General features: G+C 42.1%; 1 protein-coding gene across 1 annotated transcript in view; it reads left to right on the top strand.

Annotated features, from left to right (window-relative positions):
- Window positions 1-27,115, top strand: part of GRK7 (G protein-coupled receptor kinase 7) — a 55,604-nt gene extending 28,489 nt beyond the window's left edge. The window contains exons 3-4 of the mRNA XM_077291207.1: window positions 495-769; window positions 26,285-27,115. Coding sequence (XP_077147322.1) covers window positions 495-769; window positions 26,285-26,627 — 618 coding nt within the window. The 3' untranslated portion in view covers window positions 26,628-27,115. The remainder of the gene's footprint in view (window positions 1-494; window positions 770-26,284) is intronic.
- Window positions 27,116-27,419: the final 304 nt, after the last annotated feature.

Genomic DNA, 27,419 nt, shown 5'->3' on the forward strand with positions numbered 1-27,419 from the left:
CAGCACAGTGTGGAGACTGTGGGGGAATCAAATGTTTTTAACAATTTGGGCAGTATTGATTGAACTTAAAACTTTATGGCTTTATAGAGAACAACTGGTGTAACTCAAAGAATGTACACCCTTGTTTTTAGCAATTTGTTATTAAAGAGGTTGTCCATTTTGGATAACATCTCTTTTTAGAACAGTTTGCCAGACAATTACCGTAGCTGATGCATAGAATTCCCCACTGCTGAGACCACCGACACACTACCTTATGGAAAATGAAGCAATGCATGGTGCTCATTGATGTGAAATATGTCTTTTTTGCTTCTTTTTGCCCTCTCTGGACTAATAGAAGGACGCACTGAGAATTTGACCTGTGCTAAAGTAGTTCTAGAATTGAGGCTTGCTTAATATATTTTTACCATAATGCATGTCATCCTATGTATGTATTCTATAGTTGTGTATTTTGTAATATGACATATTCTTACTTGTTCTTTCTCTGTGTGTTGTAGGCTGGTACTAATGGTTACATGGCGCCTGAGATGCTAAAGGATGAGAGTTATCTGTATCCAGTTGACTGGTTTTCAGTGGGCTGCACTATATTTGAAATGGTCGCAGGCCACACGCCATTTAGAGATCCAAAGGAAAAAGATAAAAGTAAGGATGAGCTGAAACGCAGGACATTGGAGGAAGATGTTGTATTCACCCATGCAAATTTTACTAATGAATCAAAGGATATATGTAGACTATTTCTCGCCAAGAAGCCTGAGAATCGGCTGGGAAGCAGGTGAGATTCACAATACGTGACCGCTATATGAGTTATAACACAGGGCACAATGTGTTACTTTTGGGTCTGTACAGGGGCAACTAAGGGTCCTGTAAAATGGAGATGATTCATTCTGATAACTAACTAAAAACTGGAACGCTAACGCTCATGTGCCATTTTGAATTGCACCCAAATCTGTGTATACCCTAAAAAGAATCTCAGTAAAGATATTGATAGCATATTACTAGTATAAGCTCTCAGTGTGTAATTCATGGAGAGTGCACATACATGATACCCACCGATCATTATGATGACGTGGTCATTGTGCTTGGATAACACCATATTTGAGCATTCATTTACAGACTCAAACTAATTCTTCCACCACAAAAACAGATCTCCTATTTCAAAATTGCTTCCAAATGACACATCATACCAAGAAAGACTGTCAAGCTGGCTTCACATATCCAACATTCATGGTCCAAGAATGGACCATGATACATGGACTGGCCGCAGGTCTCCTGACCCAAACTCAACAACCTCAAAGGCCAGTTTGTACGTTTCAGTCTGTTCTCAGACTGTGAATTTTGGATGAATGCATCCAGTCACACTGTGTGATTTCACTTATGTAGATATCAGATTTAGAGATCGTTCACACAAATGTATCCTGAGAACAATTGATGTTCCAGTAAAAATTGGTCAGTGTGTCCATGTAAAAAAAACACTGGATCATGCACTGTTCTCTTCTGTATCTTGGTTGAGACTTGCCTATACAAGTCTATGGGTGCACCAAAATAATCAGACTCATAAGGAACTTCCATTTTGTATCCAAGTTTTACGGACACATTGACATCATTAACCTAAGGAACTGTAGTTAGTCATGTACAGTTTAAAAAGTTGATGTATAAATTTGGATGCCACGTAGATATAAAATACAGACATAGGGATGGCACACGGATGACAGAATGGATACAAATCATAGGAGTTTTCTGGATGAAAATTGGACAATTTTTTCATGCGCTTGTCTGACGCTGGCAGTAAGCATGAGGATCTCTCCAACTCTGAGCTGAAACTCTCATGTTTGGGGGACCGACTGACTTCAGTTTAGGCAGGATGGGTTGTGCCACATACAGCATTGTACAATTGTTTCAGGCAGGCATGAAAAAATGCTACCAGATGAAAATGCTCTCAAAAATAAAAAATGTTAAAACTTTATTTGTATCAATTAACAAAATGCAAAGTAAATTAACAAAAGAGAAATCTAAATCAAATCAATATTTGGTGCGACCGCCCTTTGCCTTCAAAACTGCATCAGTTCTAGGTACAGGTCCACAAAGTCATGGATTTTGTAGGATTATAGTAGGGGTGAATGAGTAACCAATTATACAAAACAGGTGATAATGATCATCATTTTCATTTGTGAGTTGAAACATGATCATTAACTGAAACAGAAACAGCTGTGTGTGAGGCTTAAAACTGGGTGAGGAACAGCCAAACTCTTCGGCAAAGGTGAGGTTGTGGAAGACAGGTTCATGTTGCAGATCATACACCATAGTAAGACTGGGCAAATCAGCAAGACACAATATTGTATCAGCTGGGTCGAAGCAGACAGAGGTTTCTACATATGCTGTTCAAGCTTTTTTGAAGCACCAAGAAATGGGCAACGTTGAGAAGTATAGATGCAGTAGTCGGCTAAGGAAAATAAGTCCAGCAGATGAAATACATATCAGACTTCTCTTTAAAATCAGAAGATGGGACCAAGCTACATTTATCTACTATTCATAGATGTCTGTCTAGAAGTCCATGGAAGAGGGACTGCCAAAAATCATACTTTTGACATGAAAACGAGCGACTCAACTATGCTTGAAAACATGGGAACGTAGGAAAAATGGCAACAGGGGCATTGGACTGATGAATCAAAATGTGGAATATTTGGCTATAACAGAAAGCTGGGCTGGAGAGCAGTAATAATGAGTGTCTGCAGTCAACCATGAGCCATGGTGGAGGTTCCTTGCAAATAGAGTTGAGATTTTGATCAGGTTTAATGAAGTCCTCATTGCTGAGAAATACATGCACATACTCATTCATCATATAATACCATGAGGAAGGCATCTGATTCGCTCCAAATTTATTGTGCAATAGGACAACGACCCCAAATATACAGCCAATGTCATTAAGAACTATCTTCAGAGTAAAGAAGAACAAGGAATCCTGGAAGTGATGATATGGCCACCACAGAGCCCTGATCTCCACATCGGTGGGTCTGTCTGTGATTACATGAGGAGACAGAAGGATTTGCAGAAGAGACATCCACAAACTATCTGTGGTTAGTTCTCCAAGATGTTTGGAAGTATCTCACTGCCGAGTTCCTTCAAAAGCTGTGTTTAACTATATCTAGAAGAATTGATGCTGTTTTAAAAGGTGGTGACACCAAAAATTGATTTAATTTACCGTAGATTTCTCTTTTGTTTATTGACTTCACATTTCAACAATCTACCAACACATCTATTTTTGAAAGCATTCTTAATTTGAGCATTTTCTCTACACCCGCCTAAAACTTTTGTACAGTACTGTATGTCTTTTAGACACATATCTACATTTTCCCAAATAATAGCTTATCAAGAAGTATAGCTGCAAGGTAAATCGTTTTTGTTTCTCAATGGCAAAAGTAAATTGTTTGAGTTTGTTTTTCGGGCCTGTAGACAAAATTTACATTTTTCTGGGCCTGTACACCAAAATTACATTTTTTCCCAGCAGAGGGTGCTGTAGGTATCAGAGAGGATCTGTGAACTCAAACACACAGCCTTAATTGGACTGTACATACAATCTAAATCAATTAAGAACATAAAAAAAAAAGTTAAATAAGTATTTAAATTATTAATTTTATTCCCATTATAATTCACTACAAATTTGACATTCCGAAATTCCATTGTTTTATGGCAATTCATGTAATACACTGATAATGACCAGTCAAGTGGGTCATAGAGTGGGTTTAGCGAGAACTGGTTGAACATTTTTCTGACTCAAAACTTCTTGAAGTTTTTTTCGTTCATATTTAAAATTCCACAAAACATCAGTAATAGTCCAAAAGCGAAAAACTGGATGTAAAGAGTTCTTCACTTTTTTTAGGAGAATGATTGAGCAACCATTTACCACAGTGTTAAAAAATGATTCCACCATCTCTTCTGTAGCCCCCATAGTCACTCTGCTAAAAAGGCCCAAATTGATTTTGAGTGGAGCTACCATGAACAAAGGGGAGAGTATGAAAATACACTAGTTTAATGCCTTTGCCAATAAGTGGCTAACATGGCATATTTCCTATGGCTGCTTTTGGTATTATTTTTATTAAAGTACACCAAAGCAATAAACTTTAACCCCTCCACGGCCTTAGATGTATCAATACGTCCAGGTTGGAAAGGACTTCCTGACCTTGTACATATGGATACGTCCTGGCAATTTTGCAGCATTGCAGCATTTAGAGGGCAGGGAGAGGGGAGGTCTCTCTCCCCTCTAATCGATGCCTCCGCGACATCATCTTGAGGGTCCAATCATTGTCATAGTGACTGAAGGTTGTTATGACGACAACGGGTCGCAAGGCTCTAGCAAGCTTGTTAGACATGCTCACAACATGCTCTAAGAAGCTGGTGTGAGAGCTGAAGTGACAGCTAGAGGGAGTAAGTAAAAAAGTGAAAAAAAATTGGAAAAATATTTTTAAAAATCACAAAATAAAAAATATATACAGCATATACTGTACCCATAAATCAGTATTTGTATGTACATAAAAAGAAAGCAAAAAAAGGACACATATTTGGTATTGCTGCATCCGGAACAACCTGACTAATAAAATTGACACGTTTATTAAACCCTTCAGTGAACACTATAAAAATAACAAACAAAAAAAACCCTACTTTTTCATCATACCGCCGAACAAAAAGTGGATTAAAACGTGATCAAAAAGACGAATGTAAATAAAACTTGTATGGCGGAAAACATCATCTAGTCCCGCAAAAAAACAAGCTGTCATACAGCTCCATCAGTGGAAAAATAAAAAAGTTATAGCTCTCAGAATACAGCGATGCAAAAAGAATAATTTTTTCTATAAAATAGTTTTTATTGTGTAACAGCGCCAGAACATAAAAAAATGGTATAAGGCTACGTTCACATTTGCGTTGTGCGGCGCAGCGTCGCAAAAACGCATGCAAAACGCAGCTTTTTGTGACGCATGCTTCCAATTTTGGCCTGATTTTCGGCGCAAAAAAAATGCAACATGCAGCGTCCTGTGCGCCCTGACGCTTGCGCCAAAAATGACGCATGCATCACAAAACGCAAGGCAACGCATGTCCATGCGCCCCCATGTTAAATATAGGGGTGCATGACGCATGCGCCGCTATGCGTCGCCGAACCTGCGCCCGACGCAACGCAAATGTGAACGTAGCCTTAATGTGGTATCGCTGTAATCGTACTGTCCCGAAGATAAAGATGCCTTATCATTTTTACAACATAAACCCCCTCCCACCAAAACAATTCCTGAATTGCTGGTTTTTGTTCATTCTGCCTACTAAACATTGGAATAGAAAGCGATCAAAGACTTTCATGTGCTCGAAAATGGAACCAATAAAAACATCAACTTGACCCGCAATAAACAAGCCCCAACATGACTATTGTCGGCAGAAATATGGAAAACGTATAGCTCTCAAATTATGGCGATACACACTAAAAGATGCTTTTTTTGCGCAACAGCAGCTAAGCATAAAAAAAACAATATAAATCTGTTATCGTGGTAATCGCACCTATCTAAAGAATAAAGTCGTCTAATCACTTATACCACACGAGGAACAGCATAAAAAATAAGTAAAACCAATTCTTGACCTGCTGTTAATTTGTTTATTCTGCTTCCTATAGATCGCAGTAAGGCTCAGCGCACATTTATTCTGCTCTCTGCTCTGGGTTCTTACACCAGGGCTTTGGTGTAAATCTCTGAAATACATGATTTAGACAGAATCTTCAGTGGAAGATTCTCTATATTGAGGCAAATGGAGGCACTGTGGATGCTGTCTGGCCTGTGATATGCCGGTGTCCATCTTTTTAGGCATGCAGACAAGCGTGGTCCACCACAGTTTTGTGCACTTCTGAAGAGAAGGACTTCTTTGGACCGAGGCCAGATGGAGTCCAGAGTAGTAACTCTGCTGCCTCATTATAGTGAATGGATCCCTCAGGGATTTCGTCTGAAGCACGTCATTCGAAGATTTAGATGAAAAACCCCAAAGTAAGTGCCCAACGTTGAGTGCCGGATAAATGTGATTCCAAACGTTATGTAAAATGTTCCCAAATTTCTGTGAGGCAGGCACATGTGGTGTCAACATGCTCACTACACCCCTATATTAATTAATTAAGAGGTGTAGTTTGTAAAATAATGTCAGTTATGGGGGATGTTCTGCTGATCTGCCACCTCAGAGGCTCTGCCAATTTGACATGGCACCCTGAAATCATTCCAGCTAACTCTGAACTGTAATATTGCACTTCTTCCCTTCTGAGCTTTGCACTGTGCCTCAAAAGTAGTTTTCCTCCACATATGGGGTATCCGCATACTCGAGAATAATTGCACAACAAAATGTATGGTGCATTTTTGCTCCTGTTACCCTTGTGAAAATTAAAAATTTGGGGCAAAACCAACATTTTTTGGGGGGATTTTTTTTTTCATTTTCACAGTTCAGCGTTATAAACTTTTGTGAAGCACCTGGGAGTTCAAAGTGCACACCACACATCTAGATAAATTCTTTAAGGGGTCTAGTTCCCAAAATGGCATAACTTGTGGTTTAGGCACATCAGGGGCTCTCCTAACATAAGATAGCGTCTGCTAACGATTCCAGGAAATTTTGGGTTCAAAAAGTCAAATGGTGCTCTTTCCCTTCCGAGGGCTGCCATGCATCCAAGCAGTAATTTTTCTCCACATATAGGGTATCCTCGCACTCAGAAGAAACTGAACAAAAAATTGTTACCCGATCACTTCCGGGAGGCGGTGCTACGAGATGGCCGCATTTTAACAGTGCTCACCAACCACAGTCTTATTCTGTTGCCATCGTGCCCTAAAATCAGGCAAGAAGCGGGGATAAGGACCAGGCAAGGACCCCCAGCATCGGGTCCAGCTTTCCAGGGACACGGGAGGTTACAAGCACAGGTAGTTCTGAGAAGCACAAAGCACGTGGTTTCAGACGGCGGCGGCTGTGGGAGGCCACATTGGATCGCTTACACCATCCCCCTGCGCAACAAGGGAGAAGGACAGCGAATACTCACCGGTGGGAGATCCAGAGCGGCGGCAGAGACCGGCTCTGAGGAGCACGTGACGGTGTGAAGGAGGAAGCAGGAGGTGGTGGATACCGCGTGGCAGGCTGATGGCTGGCGGCGCAGCTCCTGGGACCTGGTGAGCAGTGATGCCGGAGTGCACAAGTGGTGCTTATCTGCCTGTGTGGGTAAGGAGCCGGAGTACAGGGTCTCAGATTGAGGCGCTGTACAGACATTACTGCATTATTTAATGCCTTCTTTTTGACACTACTATTTAACAACCGTAAGTAGCTCCAACTAGTGCTGCCCCCTGCTGGATTTAAGGGCTGCTCTGCTGTCATTGTGCTGCGCTTTGTGACTTTTTTCTTTTCTTCCTTTATGTGAGCAGTAGATCAGTTCTACATTGATAAATGGGAGATCTTTGTTCTAATAAACCTGCATTGGGGGAGCTGATTTGGAATAATTTCTGCCCCTTTTGTAGGATCTCTTCTAATGCATATCGGACTGGTCCCCTTTCTGTAGGTGTGGGATGATAAACTTTTTAATGTGAGTGAAACCCTCAATAGCGACGTCACTAACAGATTGACATACGTCCATCTAGTCTTTCATACACTATGGAAAAATTTGTGGCCAAATTTGGAAAATCAAATAGGCCCTCCACCTGGCAACAGAATACTACTTCTCCACCTAATGTATCTACTGATATGGAACGTGAGAACACGCAATCTATTGCCCAGGTCATTACAGACATTTTGATGCCAAAAATAGATTCACGACTGGTAGCATTCCAGGCAACTTTAGATGCCATTGCTACTCAGGTCAATACACAAGGGGCACATATAACGCCTGCAGAACAGAGAGTATCGGATATGGAGGACATGATAACAGAGCTTTCAAGGAAGTTGGATCAGAGAGACAAAAATTTCACTTATCTTCTAGAAAAAGTTGACAATTTAGAAAACAGGTCTCGTCGTAATAACTTGAAATTTGTGGGAATCCCTGAATCGATCATAGCAGCTGATATTACGGGAGTGGTATCGTAATGGCTCCCGAAAGCTCTAAAAAGCCCTAAAAATCGAGAGAGTTCATTGCTTGGGTCCTCCTAGAAATAATACAGATTCTAGGCTACGTCCAGGAATTTTCCGGGTATTGGACTTCCAGGATAAAGTCAGCTTATTGTCGGCATACAGAAAGAAGCAATCACTATTTTATGATCACCATAAACTGTTTCTTTTTCAAGATTACTCAGCTGCGGTCGCAGCTAAATGTAAGGCCCTCAACCCCGCATGTGCAATTTTAGCTGGAAAAAATATTTGTTTTGGTCTACAATTTCCTGCAATCTTACGTTTCTCCATGAATGTGAAAAACTGGGCCTTCAATGAGACAGAAAAAGCACTAAAACATCTTCAGCCTTCAGATGAGACCTGAAGACAGTGATCATCTTCTTGGTTCTTTTCTGGTTGAGACATTAATTTCTTTTGTTCCAACAGGTTTACGCTCATTATTATCAAGAGAATGCCAAGAGTGTGCAAAGCAGTCATCAAAGAAAAAGGTGGTTTCTTTGAAGAACCTAGAATAAAAGACACATTTTCAGTTGTTTCACACTTTTTTGTTAAGTATGTAATTTCACATGTGTTAATTCATAGTTTTGATGGCTTCAGTGTGAAATTTCAATTTTCATAGTCATGAAAATACAGAATAATAGGTGTGTCAAAACTTTTGGTCTGTACTGTATATGCACCCAATGGCCCAAACTTAGGGAACATTGTAATGATGCACACTTGTTTTGGGCGGCCTCTGAAGCGGTATTAAGGGGTCAAATCATCTCTTATGTTGGGAATAAATGGAAACAATTATTGGAGGCTACATTAGTAGCACAGGGAAAACTAACTCAGGCCTATAAAAAATTTAAGCTGTCCCATACATCCATAAACAGACAGAAATTTGTAGAGGCCAAAGAGGTGGACGAAAATATTGAACATGAAAGAGCACTATACAGCTTGGATTACCAGAAACACAGGTATTTCAAATGGGGAAACAGGCCAGGGAAGTTGCTTGCCTCTCTCACCAAACCATACAAACAAGCGACTAGGATCAGCAAGATTTGTAAACGAGATGAGGAAATTACATTGGATAATAAACAAATAATTGATGAATTTGAACTTTTTTTAGCTCTCTATATGCAGCGGGAGGAGAGGAGGTGAAGGAGGATTCGTGTTTCTTTCAGAGTGGGATGGTTCCTAGCGTTACAGAGGATCAAAGGAATTTGCTTAATTCACCCATCACCATTAATGAAGTACTGCAGGCCATCTCTACTCTTAAGATTTCTAAAGCATCGGGCCCAGATGGCTTCAGTGGCGAATATTATAAAATTGTGGGTTCTTTGGTGGGTCCTCATTTATGTGAGTTGTTTAAAGGGAACCTGTCACCACCAAAATCGATGGTGAGGTAAGCTCACCGTTATCAGGGGCTTATCTACAGCATTCTGTAATGCTGTAGATAAGCCCCGATGTTACCTGAAAGAGGTTATAATATACTCACCTGGGCGGTCCCGTGTGGTCCATGGTCAAATGGACGTCTCAGGTTTGCTCCGGCGCCTCCTATCTTCATTCCATGACGTCCTCTTCTGGTCTCCGCGCCGCGGCATCGGCCCAGGCGTACTTTGTCTGCCCTGTTGAGGGCAGAGCAAAGTACTGCAGTGCGCAGGCGCCGGGCCTCTCTGACCTTACCGGCGCCTGCGCACTGCAGTACTTTACTCTGCCCTCAACAGGGCAGACAAAGTAGGCCTGCGCTGAAGCAGCGGCGTGAAGACCAGAAGAGGACGTCATGGAATGAAGATGGGAGGCGCTGTACCGGACCTGAGACGCCCATCGGAGCGGGACCGCCCCTGGGTGAGTATAATCTAACGTCTTTTTTTCCTCTTTCAGGTAACATCGGCGGCTTATCTACAGCATTACAGAATGCTGTAGATAAGCCCCTGATGATGGTGAGTGTTGTGAAATTGGATTCTGGGCTCCCCCGGTGGCCACTTGTGGAATTGAACTTGTGTGCATCATCCCCTCTGTTCACCTGCTCCTATCAGCATGTGGGAGTCGCTATATAACCTTGCTCCTCTGTCAGTTTCTTGCCGGTCAACAATGTAATCAGAAGCCTTTCTGTGCATGTTCCTGCTACTAGACAACTCCCAGCTAAGTTGGACTTTTGTCCTTGTGTGTTTTTGCATTTTGTTCCTGTTCACAGCTGCTGTTTCGTTACTGTGTCTGGAAAGCTCTAGTGATCGGAAATTGCCACTCTGGTGTTATGAGTTAATGCTAGAGTCTTAAAGTAATTTCTGGATGGTGTTTTGATAGGGTTTTCTGCTGACCATGAAAGTGCCCTTTCTGTCTTCCTGCTATCTAGTAAGCGGACCTCGATTTTGCTAAACCTATTTTCATACTACGTTTGTCATTTCATCTCAAATCACCGCCAATATATGTGGGGGCCTCTGTCTGCCTTTTGGGAAAATTTCTCTAGAGGTGAGCCAGGACTGTCTTTTCCTCTGCTAGGATTAGGTAGTTCTCCGGCTGGCGCTGGGCATCTAGGGATAAAAAAACGTAGGCATGCTACCCGGCCACTTCTAGTTGTGCGGCAGGTTTAGTTCATGGTCAGTATAGTTTCCATCTTCCAAGAGCTAGTTCTCATATATGCTGGGCTATGTTCTCTCGCCATTGAGAATCATGACAGTTTGACCGGCCCAAAAAGGGTTAAATTACTGCTGAGAAAGGAGAGAAAAAAGAAGTCTGCTACAATTTTTTTTTTTTGTTTTTTTCCCCTCTAGTTCTGAGTGTGCTCTTAATTGAATCACTTGCTAGTCTGCCTATTCTGCAGCCTTCCTCTCTTTCTCTCCTTCTAATCCTTGAATGGCTCTATGTTCACCTGTTTGAAATGGATCTTCAGAGTGTGGCTGCAGGTTTGAATAATCTCGCCACAAAGGTACAATATTTGCAAGATTTTGTTGTTCATGCACCTATGTCTGAGCCTAGAATTCCTTTGCCTGAATTCTTCTCGGGGAATAGATCTCACTTTCAAAATTTTAAAAATAATTGCAAATTGTTTTTGTCCCTGAAGTCTCGCTCTGCCGGAGACCCTGCACAGCAGGTCAGGATTGTAATTTCCTTGCTCCGGGGCGACCCTCAAGACTGGGCTTTTGCATTGGCACCAGGGGATCCTGCGTTGCTCAATGTGGATGCGTTTTTTCTGGCCTTGGGGTTGCTTTATGAGGAACCTCATTTAGAGCTTCAGGCGGAAAAGGCCTTGATGTCCTTGTCTCAGGGGCAAGATGAAGCTGAAATATACTGCCAAAAATTCCGCAAATGGTCTGTGCTTACTCAGTGGAATGAGTGCGCCCTGGCGGCGATTTTCAGAGAAGGTCTCTCTGATGCCATTAAGGATGTTATGGTGGGGTTCCCTGTTCCTGCGAGTCTGAATGAGTCCATGACGATGGCTATTCAGATCGATAGGCGTCTGCGGGAGCGCAAACCTGTGCACCATTTGGCGGTGTCTACTGAGAAAACGCCTATGTCGACTCTGGCGCTGCTTTGAGTCTTATGGATTGGTCCTTTGCCAAACGCTGTGGGTATGATTTGGAGCCATTGGAGGCTCCGATACCTCTGAAAGGGATTGACTCCACCCCATTGGCTAGTAATAAACCACAATACTGGACACAAGTGACTATGCATGTTAATCCGGATCACCAGGAGGTTATTCGCTTTCTGGTGCTGTATAATCTACATGATGTTTTGGTGCTGGGATTGCCATGGCTGCAATCTCATAACCCAGTCCTCGACTGGAAAGCTATGTCTGTGTTAAGCTGGGGATGTAAGGGGACGCATGGGGACGTACCTTTGGTTTCCATTTCATCATCTATTCCCTCTGAGATTCCTGAATTCTTGTCTGACTTTCATGACGTTTTTGAAGAACCCAAGGTTGGTTCACTACCTCCGCACCGGGAGTGCGATTGTGCCATAGACTTGATCCCGGGTAGTAAATACCCTAAGGGTCGTTTATTTAATCTGTCTGTGCCTGAACACGCTGCTATGCGAGAATATATAAAGGAGTCCTTGGAAAAGGGACATATTCGTCCTTCGTCATCTCCCTTAGGAGCCGGTTTTTTCTTTGTGTCTAAGAAAGACGGCTCTTTGAGGCCGTGTATTGATTATCGACTTTTGAATAAAATCACGGTTAAATATCAATATCCGTTACCACTGCTTACTGATTTGTTTGCTCGTATAAAGGGGGCCAAGTGGTTCTCTAAGATTGATCTCCGTGGGGCGTATAATTTGGTGCGAATCAAGCAGGGGGATGAGTGGAAAACCGCATTTAATACGCCCGAGGGCCATTTTGAGTATTTGGTGATGCCTTTTGGTCTTTCAAATGCCCCTTCAGTCTTCCAGTCCTTTATGCATGACATTTTCCGCGATTATTTGGATAAATTTATGATTGTGTATCTGGATGATATTCTGATTTTTTCGGATGACTGGGACTCTCATGTCCAGCAGGTCAGGAGGGTTTTTCAGGTTTTGCGGTCTAATTCCTTGTGTGTGAAGGGTTCTAAGTGTGTTTTTGGGGTTCAAAAGATTTCCTTCTTGGGATACATTTTTTCCCCCTCTTCCATCGAGATGGATCCTGTCAAGGTTCAGGCTATTGGTGATTGGACGCAACCCTCTTCTCTTAAGAGTCTTCAGAAATTTTTGGGCTTTGCTAACTTTTATCGTCGATTTATTGCTGGTTTTTCTGATGTTGTGAAACCATTGACTGATTTGACTAAGAAGGGTGCTGATGTTGCTGATTGGTCCCCTGATGCTGTGGAGGCCTTTCGGGAGCTCAAGCGCCGCTTTTCTTCCGCCCCAGTGTTGCGTCAGCCTGATGTTGCTCTTCCTTTTCAGGTTGAGGTCGACGCTTCTGAAATCGGAGCTGGGGCGGTGTTGTCGCAGAGAAGTTCCGACTGCTCCGTGATGAGACCTTGTGCTTTTTTTTCCCGTAAATTTTCGCCCGCCGAGCGGAATTATGATATTGGGAATCGGGAGCTTTTGGCCATGAAGTGGGCTTTTGAGGAGTGGCGTCACTGGCTTGAGGGGGCCAGACATCAGGTGGTGGTATTGACTGACCACAAAAATTTAATTTACCTTGAGTCTGCCAGGCGCCTGAATCCTAGACAGGCGCGCTGGTCGTTGTTTTTCTCTCGGTTTAATTTTGTGGTGTCGTACCTACCGGGTTCTAAGAATGTTAAGGCGGATGCCCTTTCTAGGAGTTTTGAGCCTGACTCCCCTGGTAATTCTGAGCCCACAGGTATCCTTAAAGATGGAGTGATATTGTCTGCCGTTTCTCCAGACCTGCGGCGGGCCTTGCAGGAGTTTCAGGCGGATAGACCTGATCGTTGCCCACCTGGTAGACTGTTTGTTCCTGATGATTGGACCAGTAGAGTCATCTCTGAGGTTCATTCTTCTGCGTTGGCAGGTCATCCTGGAATCTTTGGTACCAGGGATTTGGTGGCAAGGTCCTTCTGGTGGCCTTCCCTGTCACGAGATGTGCGAGGCTTTGTGCAGTCTTGTGACGTTTGTGCTCGGGCCAAGCCTTGTTGTTCTCGGGCTAGTGGATTGTTGTTACCCTTGCCTATCCCGAAGAGGCCTTGGACGCACATCTCGATGGATTTTATTTCGGATCTGCCTATTTCTCAGAAGATGTCTGTCATCTGGGTGGTGTGTGACCGTTTCTCTAAGATGGTCCATCTGGTTCCCTTGCCTAAGTTGCCTTCTTCTTCCGAGTTGGTTCCTCTGTTTTTTCAAAATGTTGTTCGTTTGCATGGTATTCCTGAGAATATCGTTTCTGACAGAGGGACCCAATTCGTGTCTAGATTTTGGCGGGCATTCTGTGCTAGGATGGGCATAGATTTGTCTTTTTCGTCTGCTTTCCATCCTCAGACTAATGGCCAGACCGAGCGGACTAATCAGACCTTGGAGACATATTTGAGGTGTTTTGTGTCTGCGGATCAGGATGATTGGGTTGCTTTTTTGCCTTTGGCGGAGTTCGCCCTCAATAATCGGGCCAGCTCTGCCACCTTGGTGTCCCCGTTTTTCTGTAATTCGGGGTTTCATCCTCGATTTTCCTCCGGTCAAGTGGAATCTTCGGATTGTCCTGGAGTGGATGCCGTGGTGGAGAGGTTGCATCAGATTTGGGGGCAGGTGGTGGACAATTTGAAGTTGTCCCAGGAGAAGACTCAGCTTTTTGCCAACCGCCGTCGTCGTGTTGGTCCTCGGCTTTGTGTTGGGGACTTGGTGTGGTTGTCTTCTCGTTTTGTCCCTATGAGGGTTTCTTCTCCTAAGTTTAAGCCTCAGTTCATCGGCCCATACAAGATATTGGAGATTCTTAACCCTGTGTCCTTCCGTTTGGACCTCCCTGCATCCTTTTCGATTCATAATGTTTTTCATCGGTCATTGTTGCGCAGGTATGAGGTACCGGTTGTGCCTTCCGTTGAGCCTCCTGCTCCGGTGTTGGTTGAGGGTGAGTTGGAGTACGTTGTGGAAAAGATCTTAGACTCTCGTGTTTCCAGACGGAAACTCCAGTATCTGGTCAAATGGAAGGGATACGGTCAGGAGGATAATTCTTGGGTCACTGCCTCTGATGTTCATGCCTCCGATCTTGTCCGTGCCTTTCATAGGGCTCATCCTGATCGCCCTGGTGGTTCTGGTGAGGGTTCGGTGCCCCCTCCTTGAGGGGGGGGTACTGTTGTGAAATTGGATTCTGGGCTCCCCCGGTGGCCACTTGTGGAATTGAACTTGTGTGCATCATCCCCTCTGTTCACCTGCTCCTATCAGCATGTGGGAGTCGCTATATAACCTTGCTCCTCTGTCAGTTTCTTGCCGGTCAACAATGTAATCAGAAGCCTTTCTGTGCATGTTCCTGCTACTAGACAACTCCCAGCTAAGTTGGACTTTTGTCCTTGTGTGTTTTTGCATTTTGTTCCTGTTCACAGCTGCTGTTTCGTTACTGTGTCTGGAAAGCTCTAGTGATCGGAAATTGCCACTCTGGTGTTATGAGTTAATGCTAGAGTCTTAAAGTAATTTCTGGATGGTGTTTTGATAGGGTTTTCTGCTGACCATGAAAGTGCCCTTTCTGTCTTCCTGCTATCTAGTAAGCGGACCTCGATTTTGCTAAACCTATTTTCATACTACGTTTGTCATTTCATCTCAAATCACCGCCAATATATGTGGGGGCCTCTGTCTGCCTTTTGGGAAAATTTCTCTAGAGGTGAGCCAGGACTGTCTTTTCCTCTGCTAGGATTAGGTAGTTCTCCGGCTGGCGCTGGGCATCTAGGGATAAAAAAACGTAGGCATGCTACCCGGCCACTTCTAGTTGTGCGGCAGGTTTAGTTCATGGTCAGTATAGTTTCCATCTTCCAAGAGCTAGTTCTCATATATGCTGGGCTATGTTCTCTCGCCATTGAGAATCATGACAGGTGAGCTTACCTCACCATCGATTTTGGGGGTGACAGGTTCGCTTTAATGGAATAATGGAGAAGGGTTACATTCCAGCTAGATTTAATGAGGCCTGTATCATTATGCTTCCGAAGCCTGGGAAAGATCGATAAAGGTGGAGGGCTATCGTCCAATTTCATTACTCAATGCAGATTTTCAGTTCCTTACAAAAATATTAGCAACTAGGATTCAGCAGATCATTCCTGAACTAATCTCACCACGTCAGATGGGGTTTATACATGGGAAATCAATAACTTACAACATAAGAACGGCGATTAGCATCATATCTTGTAGTAGACAATGATGGTAAAACATAGTAGTAGGTCTTGACGCAGACAAGGCCTTTGACAGGGTCTCCTGGAACTATTTACATAAGTTGTTAGAAATTAGAGGGTTTAGGTCATGGTTCTGCACTACTATTAGATTGATCTACAGAGATCCCACAACTAGACTCTTTATAAATAATTCTCTATCTTTTAATATTCAAAGGGGTACAAGGCAGGGATGCCCGCTATCTCCATTACTATTTAATTTGGTGTTAGACCCTCTACTAAGAACGCATCAATACTTGTCTGATGTTCAGGGGATACGTTCGGGGAGTGTTGAGACTAAACTATTAGCTTTTGCCGATGATATTCTGTTATTTATTGCAAACCCGGCACAAGCTATAGCAGTCATAATATCGACAATTGAAAATTTTGGAACCTTCACTGGATTTAAAATGAATTACAACAAATCAGAAGCCTTGGCAATATTTAGATCGGGCAGAATGTCTGGGGGCTTATTTCCATTCCAATGGAGAGGGGAATCTATTGGACATTCGGCTTCCCACAGATCCACATATCTTATATAGTCTTAATTATAGACCCATTATTCCTAAAGTGACTAATCTCCTTAGTTCATGGAGGTACTTTACTTTGTCCTTCTCAGGGAGGTGCCATCAACTTAAAATGATAGTTTTCCCGAAACTATTATATCTATTTCAACCTTTACTGCTTTTTTAAATACCAATCGGACATAAATCTATTGAATGAGATCTTTCGACAGTTTATTTGGGGAATTAGAGGTCAGTCACGCATAGGGCTATGCAAACTACAACTGCCAAGATCGGAGGAAGGTATTATTTTCCCTGACATTGGCCGATGCAACATAGCGGCAAACTTTAGAAATGTTATGGTTACGACGGTCATCCCACTTTGCTAATGTTCACTTAGAGAGGCAGATCTATCCCCATATATCTTTAATGGCCTTGGTACAGTTGACTAATGAGTAGCTTCCCAGAGATATTAAAGAATATCCGATACTATGGCAAACTATTTTGTCTTGGAGACGAGAAAGGAAATTGTGCAATTTAAGGGGTGGATTATCACCCTTCCAGCCTTTTCTAGACAACCCGCTATTTTTAAAAGGTAATCCTCCTAAGATCTATAGGAATTTGGCGCAGCAGAAATGTGTCTCAGTGATAGATCTCTTAGATCAGTGTTTTTCTATGATCACTTTTGATGAAGCGGCACTGCGTTTTCCTTTGTTTGGAGGAAGACCGTTCCTGTTTCTGCAAGCACGCAGTCTAGCCCTCAAATATGTAAATAATAAACTGGGAATGGGTATGGGTGATAGATTGGATATACTCCTTAGAACAGGCAGATCCCAGCTTTTGTCAACTAGTACCATATATTTTGTCCTGCATAGAGAATGGTCTTGGGATGCTAAAAACACAGGCGAGATGGTCAAAAGATATTGGGGGATTAGAGCTTCAGGACCTTTTGGAAGCTACTATGGCACAAAGAAAGGTTATTCCTTATAGCAGCTATACTGATATGGCTTTACTGCTTTTGCATAGGGCTTATATCACCCCTTTTATCCAGTTCAAAATGTCTTCCACAAACTCTTATTCATGTACAAAGTGTGGTTTACACAATACTGACATTTTTCATCATATGTGGAGTTGTAATAAGATTCAAAAGTTATGGCATGATATCCACTCTGAACTGCAACAATTAAGTGGGGTCAAATTTCCTCTTACCCCACAGTGGGCAATTTTCAATGTCCTGGAAAATACCCAGAGAGCGTTACGTAAACATGTAAAGGCCATGTTGGTGATTTGGGCCTCAGCGGTCAGGAAAAGTATTTTGTATCAGTGGTTAAATTCGAATGTTCCATCGAAATCATTGATATTAACAAAAATTAATTTCCTGTTTAAAATGGACTGGCTGGAGACTTTGACCAACAAAGAAAAACTGACGGAGAAATTCTTTACTAGATGCTCATTCTATATTCCCTCTCTGGACATGAACTCTAAGAACAGACTCAAAGAGCAGTTTGAGAACACATTGGTACTTACTACAAAGCATTGGTGGAAATGCACCAATTTAAGGTTATTATTTAAATGTTGGCACACGCAGGGGGGGAGGAAGGGAGGGTTGGCAGCTGTTGTTGCGGAATCAACTTTAAGCTGTATCTTGACAAATAATATGTTCTTTCATGTTAAAATAATAAAAACAGTTAAAAAAAATTGTTACTCTTGTAGAAATGGAAAATTTGGGGCTAAAAGAGAGAAATATGATTTATTATTTTCACGACTTTACATTAGAAACTTCTGTGAAGCACCTGGGGATTCAAAGTGGTCATCAAACATCTAGATACATTCCTTGAAAGATCTAGTTCCCCCTGGGGTCACTTGTGGGGGTTTTCCACTGTTTGAGCACATCCGGGGCTCTCCAAATGTGTCCTCTAATGTCGCCAGCAAATTTTGCTTTCAAAAAGTCGTACTCAGAAGGATTTGTACAACAAATTGCACAGTGCATTTTCTCCTGTTACCCTCGTGAAAATAAAAAGTTTGGGGCTTAAGTAAAACTTTTGTGAAAAAAAGTAGACTTCATTTTTTCCTTACACTTGTCATTAATTCCTGTGAAGCACCTGAGGGGTTGAAAAACTTCTTGAATATGGTTTTGAGGACTTTGTGGGGTGCAGTTTTTAGAATGGGGTCACGTTTGGGTGTTTTCTGTCATATAGGAAAAGGGTAAAACTTGGTCAAAGGAGCGCCAAAAGGAAACTCTGACACCGGAATGGGGTTAAGCCGCAACGCGTTTCAACGGAAGTACCGTCTTCATCAGGTGGACATACGCTGAAACGCATTGTGGCTTAACCCCATTCTGGTGAGTTTCCTTTCGGCGCTCCTTTGACCGAGTTTTACCCTTTTCCTGTTTCTGTCCTCTTTCGGAGGTGTTCGGCTGGAGCTGCGGGGGCACTGTGCGCCCTCCCTTCGCTGGGGCTACCTTTCCAGCGCTCCTAAAGAATCCCCCTGTTACTGACTTTGTTTTCTGTCATTTAGGCCCTCCAAAGTCTTTTCAAATGTGATGTGGTCCCTAAAAAATGGTTTTGCAAATTTTGTTGCAAAAATGAGAAATTGCTGATCATATTTTAACCCTGCTAACTTCCTAACAAAAGTAAAAAAATAATAATTATGCAGATCTAAAGTTGACGTGATAAATGTTATTTATTAACTATTTTGTGTAACACAACTCTCTGGTATAAGGGCATAAGAGCTCAGAGTTTGAAAATTGTGAAATTTTCAACATTTTCTCCAAATTTCCAATATTTTTACAAACAAACGCAAGACCTATTGAACAAATTTTACCACTATCATGAAGTACCTCATAAAGTGACACTGGTCAGAATTGTAAAATTTGGCCTGGCCAAGAAGGTGAAAACAGAGTTAGGGGTGAAAGGGTTAAGGAGGACCCATAACCTCTAGTGACTCTGTTCTCTATAAAAATAACAATTCTGGGGCATCTTTTATCAGAACACTGCATTGTGGAGTTCTGATATTATTTCTCCTGGAAATATATGAATAAATTGACATCTGGGTTGTCGCCATCTGTAATCATATATGGTGACCCACTGTCAGCCCTGAAGTCTAGGGACACGTTTCATTAAAGGGAACCTGTCACCAGAAAAAACATTATTAACCTGCAGATATGGGGTTAATCTGCAGGTTAATACCATTATATTGCTGGCCGGCGCCTACACTTAACCTAACGCTGCGGGGAGAAAATTAACTTTATTCTCCCCAGCAGCATTTCTATTTCAGTCACGGAGAGGTGCCAGTTCAGTTACCGCTCTGATGTAACCGCGCCCCCGGCCTCACTGACAGCTGAGCCCCAATGCAGAGGGAGTGTCAGTCAGGGCCTATAGCTTCCACTCTGTATACTTAGAGCAGTGACTGAACCAGCGCCGGCACCACCCCCATAACTGAAACTGCAACCCCGGCCTGACTGACAGCTGAGCCCCAATGCAGAGCCAGCATCAGTCAGGGCCCAAGGGGCGAGGTTTCAGTCACGGGGTGGCCCGGCGCTGGTTCGGTCACCGCTCCGCGCCTCCAACTTTGACTGACACTCTGCATTGGGGCTCAGCCGTCAGTCAGGCCGGGGGTATGGTTACAGCCACCGTGCTGTATTGTCAGCGTGGTGCCTGAATCGGCACTGCACCTGTGACTGACATGGGATTGCTGCTGGAGAGAATAAAGTTCATTTTCTCCCCGCAGCATTGGGCTATGTACAGGCGCCGGGCAGCATTTTAACGTTATTAAAGGGAATTTGTCACCCCTAAAATCGATGGTGAGCTAAGCCCACCAGCATCAAGGGCTTATCCACAGCATTCTGGAAGATCTAAAAGATGAGAAAAAGAGGTTATATTATACTCACCCAGGGGCGGTCCCGCTGTGGTCTGTTCCGATGGGTGCCGCTGTCCGGTCCAGGGCCTCCCATCTTCATCAGATGAAGTCCTCTTCATCTTCACGCTGCAGCTCCGGTGCAGGCGTACTTTGTCTGCCCTGTTGAGAGCAGAGCAAAGTACTGCAGTGCGCAGGCGCTGGGCCTCTCTGACCTTTCCCGCCACCTGCGCACTGCAGTACTTTGCCCTCAACAGGGAAGACAGAGTATGCCTGCGCCGGAGCCGCAGCGTGAAGACAAGAAGAGGACATCATCGTAAGAAGATGGGAGGCCCCAGACTGGACCGTGACGCCCATCGTACTGGGATCGCCCCTGGGTGAGTATAATCTAACCTCTTTTTCTCATCTATTAGGATACAGCGGGGGCTTATCTACAGCATTACAGAATGCTGTAGATAAGCCCCTGATGCTGGTGGGCTTAGCTCACCTTCGATTTTTGGGGTGACAGGTTCCCTTTAACCTGCAGATTAACCCCATATCTACACATTAATAGCAGGGTTTTTTTGTGACAGGTTCCCCTTAACAATAGAAATTATAATTTCCTGATGTTAATTTAATTCATGCATCTCCAGCAGGAATAACAGAGGAACAGCTCAAGGCAGAGTTTTGAGAAACAAAGATCCAGAATTGTTGTTTTACCAGGAAACCAAGTACTTCATACAGACAAGTTTGAAGAAGTGATGGCCTCTTTTTAATATGAAGTTATAGATACTTTTCCTGCAAACTTATTTAGACCTAAAATGCATCAATCCTACTATTTCATCTAGATCCTTACATCAAATATATTTTTTCATTGAGAGAATAATATTCTCTGCAGGACTGTCATAGCTGACAATTCCTTCAGACTCTCCAGCTTCCAATCAAATCTTTTTGCATCTACTTTCACATCTGCGTTACAGAACAATTTATCCCATGGAAATGATAGACATCCAGATGATAACTTACGGGGTACCTTTTTAAAGAGGTTGTTGAATCTTCTATCTTCAGGCACACACGGCTCCCCAGAATCCTATCCTTCTGCTTACCAGTGAGCAGCGTGTTCCAGATGATTGATAATTCGGACCTGCGCGCTCTCCTATCCTTCGAGCACAGAAGCAAATCTGCAACGTTAGAAGGGCACAGTGGCACTAAAGATGGTCAGATTAAGCAATAGCCCAGCCTCCGAGCAGCGCTGACAAGCCATGTAGCAAAGAGCTTGCAAGTGCTGCACTCTTTTCCTAGGAGAAGGATCTCAGACTGCAGAGGTGGCTGGTAATCTAGGCAATGAGCAGTAAACTATGAAATGAATAATTCTCCCCATTCTCTTACATAGTTACATAGTTATTGAGGTTGAAGGAAGACTTTAAGTCCATCTAGTTCAACCCATAGCCTAACCTAACATGCCCTAACATGTTGATCCAGAGGAAGGCAAAAAAAACCCATGTAGTAAGAGTAAGCTCCATCATGGGGAAAAAAATTCCTTCCCGACTCCACATACGGCAATCAGACTAGTTCCCTGGATCAACGCCTTATCAAGGAATCTAGTGTATATACCCTGTAATATTATACTTTTCCAGAAAGGCATCCAGTCCCCTCTTAAATTTAATTAATGAATCACTCATTACAACATCATACGGCAGAGAGTTCCATAGTCTCACTGCTCTTACAGTAAAGAATCCGCATCTGTTATTATGCTTAAACCTTCTTTCCTCCAGACGTAGAGGATGCCCCCTTGTCCCTGTCTCAGGTCTATGATTAAAAAGATCATCAGAAAGGTCTTTGTACTGTCCCCTCATATATTTATACATTAAAATAAGATCACCCCTTAGTCTTCGTTTTTCCAAACTAAATAGCCCCAAGTATAATAACCTATCTTGGTATTGCAGACCCCCCAGTCCTCTAATAACCTTGGTCGCTCTTCTCTGCACCCGCTCCAGTTCAGCTATGTCTTTCTTATACACCGGAGACCAGAACTGTGCACAGTATTCTAAGTGTGGTCGCACTAGTGACTTGTATAGAGGTAAAATTATGTTCTCCTCATGAGCATCTATGCCTCTTTTAATACATCCCATTATTTTATTTGCCTTTGTAGCAGCTGCCTGACACTGGCCACTGAATATGAGTCTGTCATCCACCCATACACCCAGGTCTTTTTCATTGATGGTTTTGCCCAGAGTTTTAGAATTAAGCACATAGTTATACATCTTATTACTTCTACCCAAGTGCATGACCTTACATTTATCCCCATTAAAGCTCATTTGCCATTTATCAGCCCAAGCTTCTAGTTTACATAAATCATCCTGTAATATAAAATTGTCCTCCCCTGTATTGATTACCCTGCAGAGTTTAGTGTCATCTGCAAATATTGAAATTCTACTCTGAATGCCCCCTACAAGGTCATTAATAAATATGTTAAAAAGAAGAGGGCCCAATACTGACCCCTGTGGTACCCCACTGCTAACCGCGACCCAGTCCGAGTGTGCTCCATTAATAACCACCATTTGTCTCCTATCCCTGAGCCAGCTCTCAACCCACTTACACATATTTTCCCCTATCCCCATTACTCTCATTTTATGTAACAACCTTTTGTGTGGTACCGTATCAAAAGCTTTGGAAAAGTCCATATACACTACGTCCACTGGGTTCCCTTGGTCCAGTCCGGAACTTACCTCTTCATAGAAACTGATCAAATTAGTCTGACATGATCGGTCCCTAGTAAACCCGTGCTGATACTGGGTCATGAGGTTATTCCTCTTCAGATACTCCAGTATAGCATCCCTTAGAATGCCCTCCAGGATTTTACCCACAGTAGAGGTTAAACTTACTGGCCTATAATTACCGAGTTCAGTTTTTGCCCCTTTTTTGAATATTGGCACCACATTTGCTATACGCCAGTCCTGTGGTACAGACCCTGTTATTATGGACTCTTTAAAGATTAAAAATAATGGTCTATCAATGACTGTACTTAATTCCTGCAGTACTCGGGGGTGTATCCCATCCGGGCCCGGAGATTTGTCAATTTTAGTGATTTTTAGACGCCGCTGTACTTCCTGCTGGGTTAAGCAGGTGACATTTAATGGGGAATTTTTATCACTAGTCATATTGGCTGCCATGGGATTTTCTTTTGTAAATACTGATGAAAAAAAGTCATTTAGCATATTGGCTTTTTCCTCATCCTCATCCACCATTTCACCCAGACTATTTTTAAGGGGGCCAACACTATCATTTTTTAGTTTCTTACTATTTATATAGTTAAAGAATATTTTGGGATTATTTTTACTCTCTCTGGCAATGAGTCTCTCCGTCTCAATCTTCTACTCTTGGATTGTTAATAAGCGATAAATTGCAAAGTTGATTGTTTTTACAAGCACATTGCAATTTTATCTATTTAAGAAGAGACAACCCCTTAAACAGAATCTGTCAGCTCATTTTCAGATCCCAAACTAACATCATTTATGTAAATTCTCTGTAATGTTGATTTCATCCATACCTTTGCTTTATAACTCCAGGCCTCTGTTTAATAGAAATCCATCATCAAATTTGTATGTAGATGAACCACAAGTGCAGGGGGCATGTCCTTGCACTTACAGCTCTCCGGTCTCTCTGTCTTCCCACCAGCTGCAATCCCCTGTCAATGACTGACAGGTTGCTCCAATGTATGACTTGCTCCCCTGCTCAAGATCTTGTGCAAACGCTGTCATTACCAGGCGGCGCATGCGCAGATGGATAGTCTAACTCTCAAATATCATCAGGACCTTACTCTACATGTGCTGCCGCCAGGAATGTTGGGGCTCGCCTGAGATCTCAGGCGGGGCAATAGGTTGCCGAGAAGAAGGACCTGTCAATCACTGACAGCAGGCCGGCGATAGGTAGATAAAGAGGGCGGCCGGAGAGCTGCAAGTATAAGTTCAAGCCCCTGCACTTTGCATAAGAATTTGATGATAGGCTTCTACTAAACGGATACATGGCCTTATACAATAAAGGTATAAATGAGATCAATATTACAGACAATTTATATAGATAACGTTAATCTGAGATCTAAAAACGTGGCCTGTCAGGTGTTGTTGGCGACAGAAGACAGGTTCTGCATTAGAAACAGATGCCACGAAGCAAGTGTGAACAGAGTCTTAGTTGAATGTCTTTGTAAGTAAAGTTTCACTCATAACGGCCTTATTGCTTCAGTGTTATCTCTGTACCATGAGTCTACCTAACAGTGTAATCTTTCCAAACATCCGTATATGCTGTAATGAGAACAAGGATTTCAAACCCACCTGGACTCAGATCAATAGTCCAAAATCAGTAGACCTGGAATAATGCCCAGAATGCATTTATGTATACAACTCTTCAGAAATAATTTCTACGATCCTATGTAAGTGATAACATGTCTTACGGTAGCCTCTCCACTATGCTGGAAAAGCTCTCAGTATAGTTTTTGGTTATATTCAAAAAATTAAATGTTCTGGAAAAATGTAAATAAATTTGTTGCTAGCATTCAATACGTCAACGCTAGCTTGAGAATTTATGCTAATGTGAGGTTAATTTGCTTTTCTTTAAAAAAAAAAAAAAAAAAAGGAGTTGTCCAGAACTGAAAAAAACAAATAGATGATGCCTGGTGTGGCAGCACTGCTTAATTGTACTGAATGGGGTCTAAGCTGCAATACTATAGTCCTGAACAAATATTTTGAGACTGACAGAAATTTTGGTTTTCACACAGTTTGCTGTTTCAGTGTTTTATGTATTTTATTCCAATGTTTCTATGGTTACTGAAGTGCAGTTATAAGCATTTAATAATTTTTTATACTTTTATTGACAAATACATCAAGTTTATGGTAAGACTCAATATTTCATGTGTTGATGTTGACCCTTGTTTTTCAATTCAATAGTTCTGCAATTTGCCCTGACATCTGGATATCAGCTTCTGGACCAAGTAATGATTGCTAATAAGTGCATAAGAGTGTATCATTATTTCTGTTTTTTAGTTTGCCCACCACTTAAAGATTGACCACAGGTTCTCAGTGATCAAGATTTCTGAATTTTCCTGACAATGTAACCAAAATAGCAATGTTTTGTTCACCAAGCCACTTACTTGTAGTTATCACTTTTGCCTCGTGACATGGTCTCTATAATGCTAGAAAGAGCATCGTTCATCACTAAACTGCTCTTAGATCGTTGGGAGAAGTTTCTTTTAGAGGATGTTTGGGTTCCATCTTTATTCATAATATTATTCTTAGGCAAAATAGTGAGTGACTCCACTACCTTGTATGAAAATCAGCTTCACTCAAGAATGGTCTTAGGATACTTAACAGACACAGACCTCATGACATTGTTGACCTTTTCTTCTCTGGGACATCTGGAAAAATGATTGTCCAAACAGTATGAAGGAAGCTTCATTAGATGTAATAACTTTACTCCAGTCCTTGGCAGTCCAACACGTGTACTTCCTATAAGCCTGCCCTTGATGTTTTCTAGAAGATGATTGTCTGGAGAAGAAAAGGAGAGGGCTCCCTGGATTTTCATTCTAGGAAGCGGGCTCACTCACAATTTTGCCTAAGAACATTGTCATGAATATAGAATGGGATCTAAACATCCTCCAGGAACAAATTGTCCCTTTGATCCAGGAGAAGTTTGGTGATGAACATTTTCCAGTGTGATGTAGAACATGTCACAAGGTAACAGTGATAACTAAATGGCTTGGTGATCCAAACATTCAAATTTTGGGTCAATAGTCAGGAAATTCCCTAGATCTCAATCCCAATGAGAACCTGTGATTAATACTCAAAAAGCCATACAACCAATAAAACATATAATTGTAACATATGTGTAATATGTGTAATATACAAGGAAATTCAGAAACTCTGAGAACTGTCCTGTAGCACCATCTATACCAATCTAACCTCCATTGAGGTTAACATTCACATACATGGAGAATGTGTATACAAACATGGTGATTATGCCATAGACATAATTTTTTCCCAAGCTGTTTTCCTGCCATTGTAATCTATCTTTTACACTGATGTTTTATGTAATCTCTTGCAGAAGCAATGATGATGACCCAAGAAAACATAACTTCTTTAAATCGATAAACTTCCAAAGGCTGGAGGCCGGAATGGTGGATCCGCCGTTTGTACCAGACCCATCTGTGGTCTATGCCAAGGACATTGCAGATATAGCTGATTTCTCTGAGATCAGAGGGATTGAATTTGATGAGAAAGATGCCAAATTCTTCAAGAGATTTTCTACTGGTGCAATACCAATTAGCTGGCAGCAGGAAATAATTGACACTGGACTATTTGATGAGCTTAATGACCCCAACAGGGAAAGCTCTGGGAGATACATAAGTGGCAGCGAGGGAAAGTCAGGAGTATGCACTCTAATCTAGTTGGCCCTCACTGTATATTAGTGGGAAAATGGGACATATTCTCTAAGCAGGTTCCTACAACTGAACATTTGATGCGTATAACAACCCAATGTACATTCCATCCCAGCCCTCAAAATTGGACAAAATATGAGCTCGTGTAACACAGGTAGCTTCAAGATCAACCATCATCTTGACTATTTATGTTATGGCAGTCTTTTACAAAAAATCTTTTGATTCTCAGTGTGTTGCTTCATTGTGACTTGTTACACAACAGTCTCCGTATTTCTAAACTCTTCACAAAACTTTGTTTTTTTTAATTAAAAGAAGGAAGCTTCAGGACAAAGGGTATTTGTGGGCTTTTTATTGCTTTTATTGTCTAAGTACATTATGTATAATGTGATATTGATTTCTGATTGTCTTGTATTATTTGTCTTGTCAAAAATAAATCATACAAGGTTTCTACTAGATTGTTTCCCAGAAAGGAACTTACTGTGGTCCTCAGAATGGGCTCATCCTACATTCTGAAGGGTTATATAACTGTAGTCTATCAAGTACATTTACAGGAGTTGTCGACTTTATATTTTACAACATGTGTTGGGGACATCAATTTGTTGACAATTATCAATCTCCTTTGCCTTCTCCAGTTGAAAAATACTGTGCATGAGAAAGCTGTTTTTAATTGGAGGAAGCTGATGGACAGGTCTGGTCACAAGTTCCTCTATCAGCGGCCATTTTGAGAACATTAGAGCTGTGTAGATTGTGATAAAGGTGAAACCAAAGAAATGAGCCAGAGCATAAGTTGGTATACTGTAT

This window comes from Ranitomeya variabilis, chromosome 2 (assembly GCF_051348905.1).
Source record: "Ranitomeya variabilis isolate aRanVar5 chromosome 2, aRanVar5.hap1, whole genome shotgun sequence".
NCBI classification, from domain to species: domain Eukaryota; kingdom Metazoa; phylum Chordata; class Amphibia; order Anura; family Dendrobatidae; genus Ranitomeya; species Ranitomeya variabilis.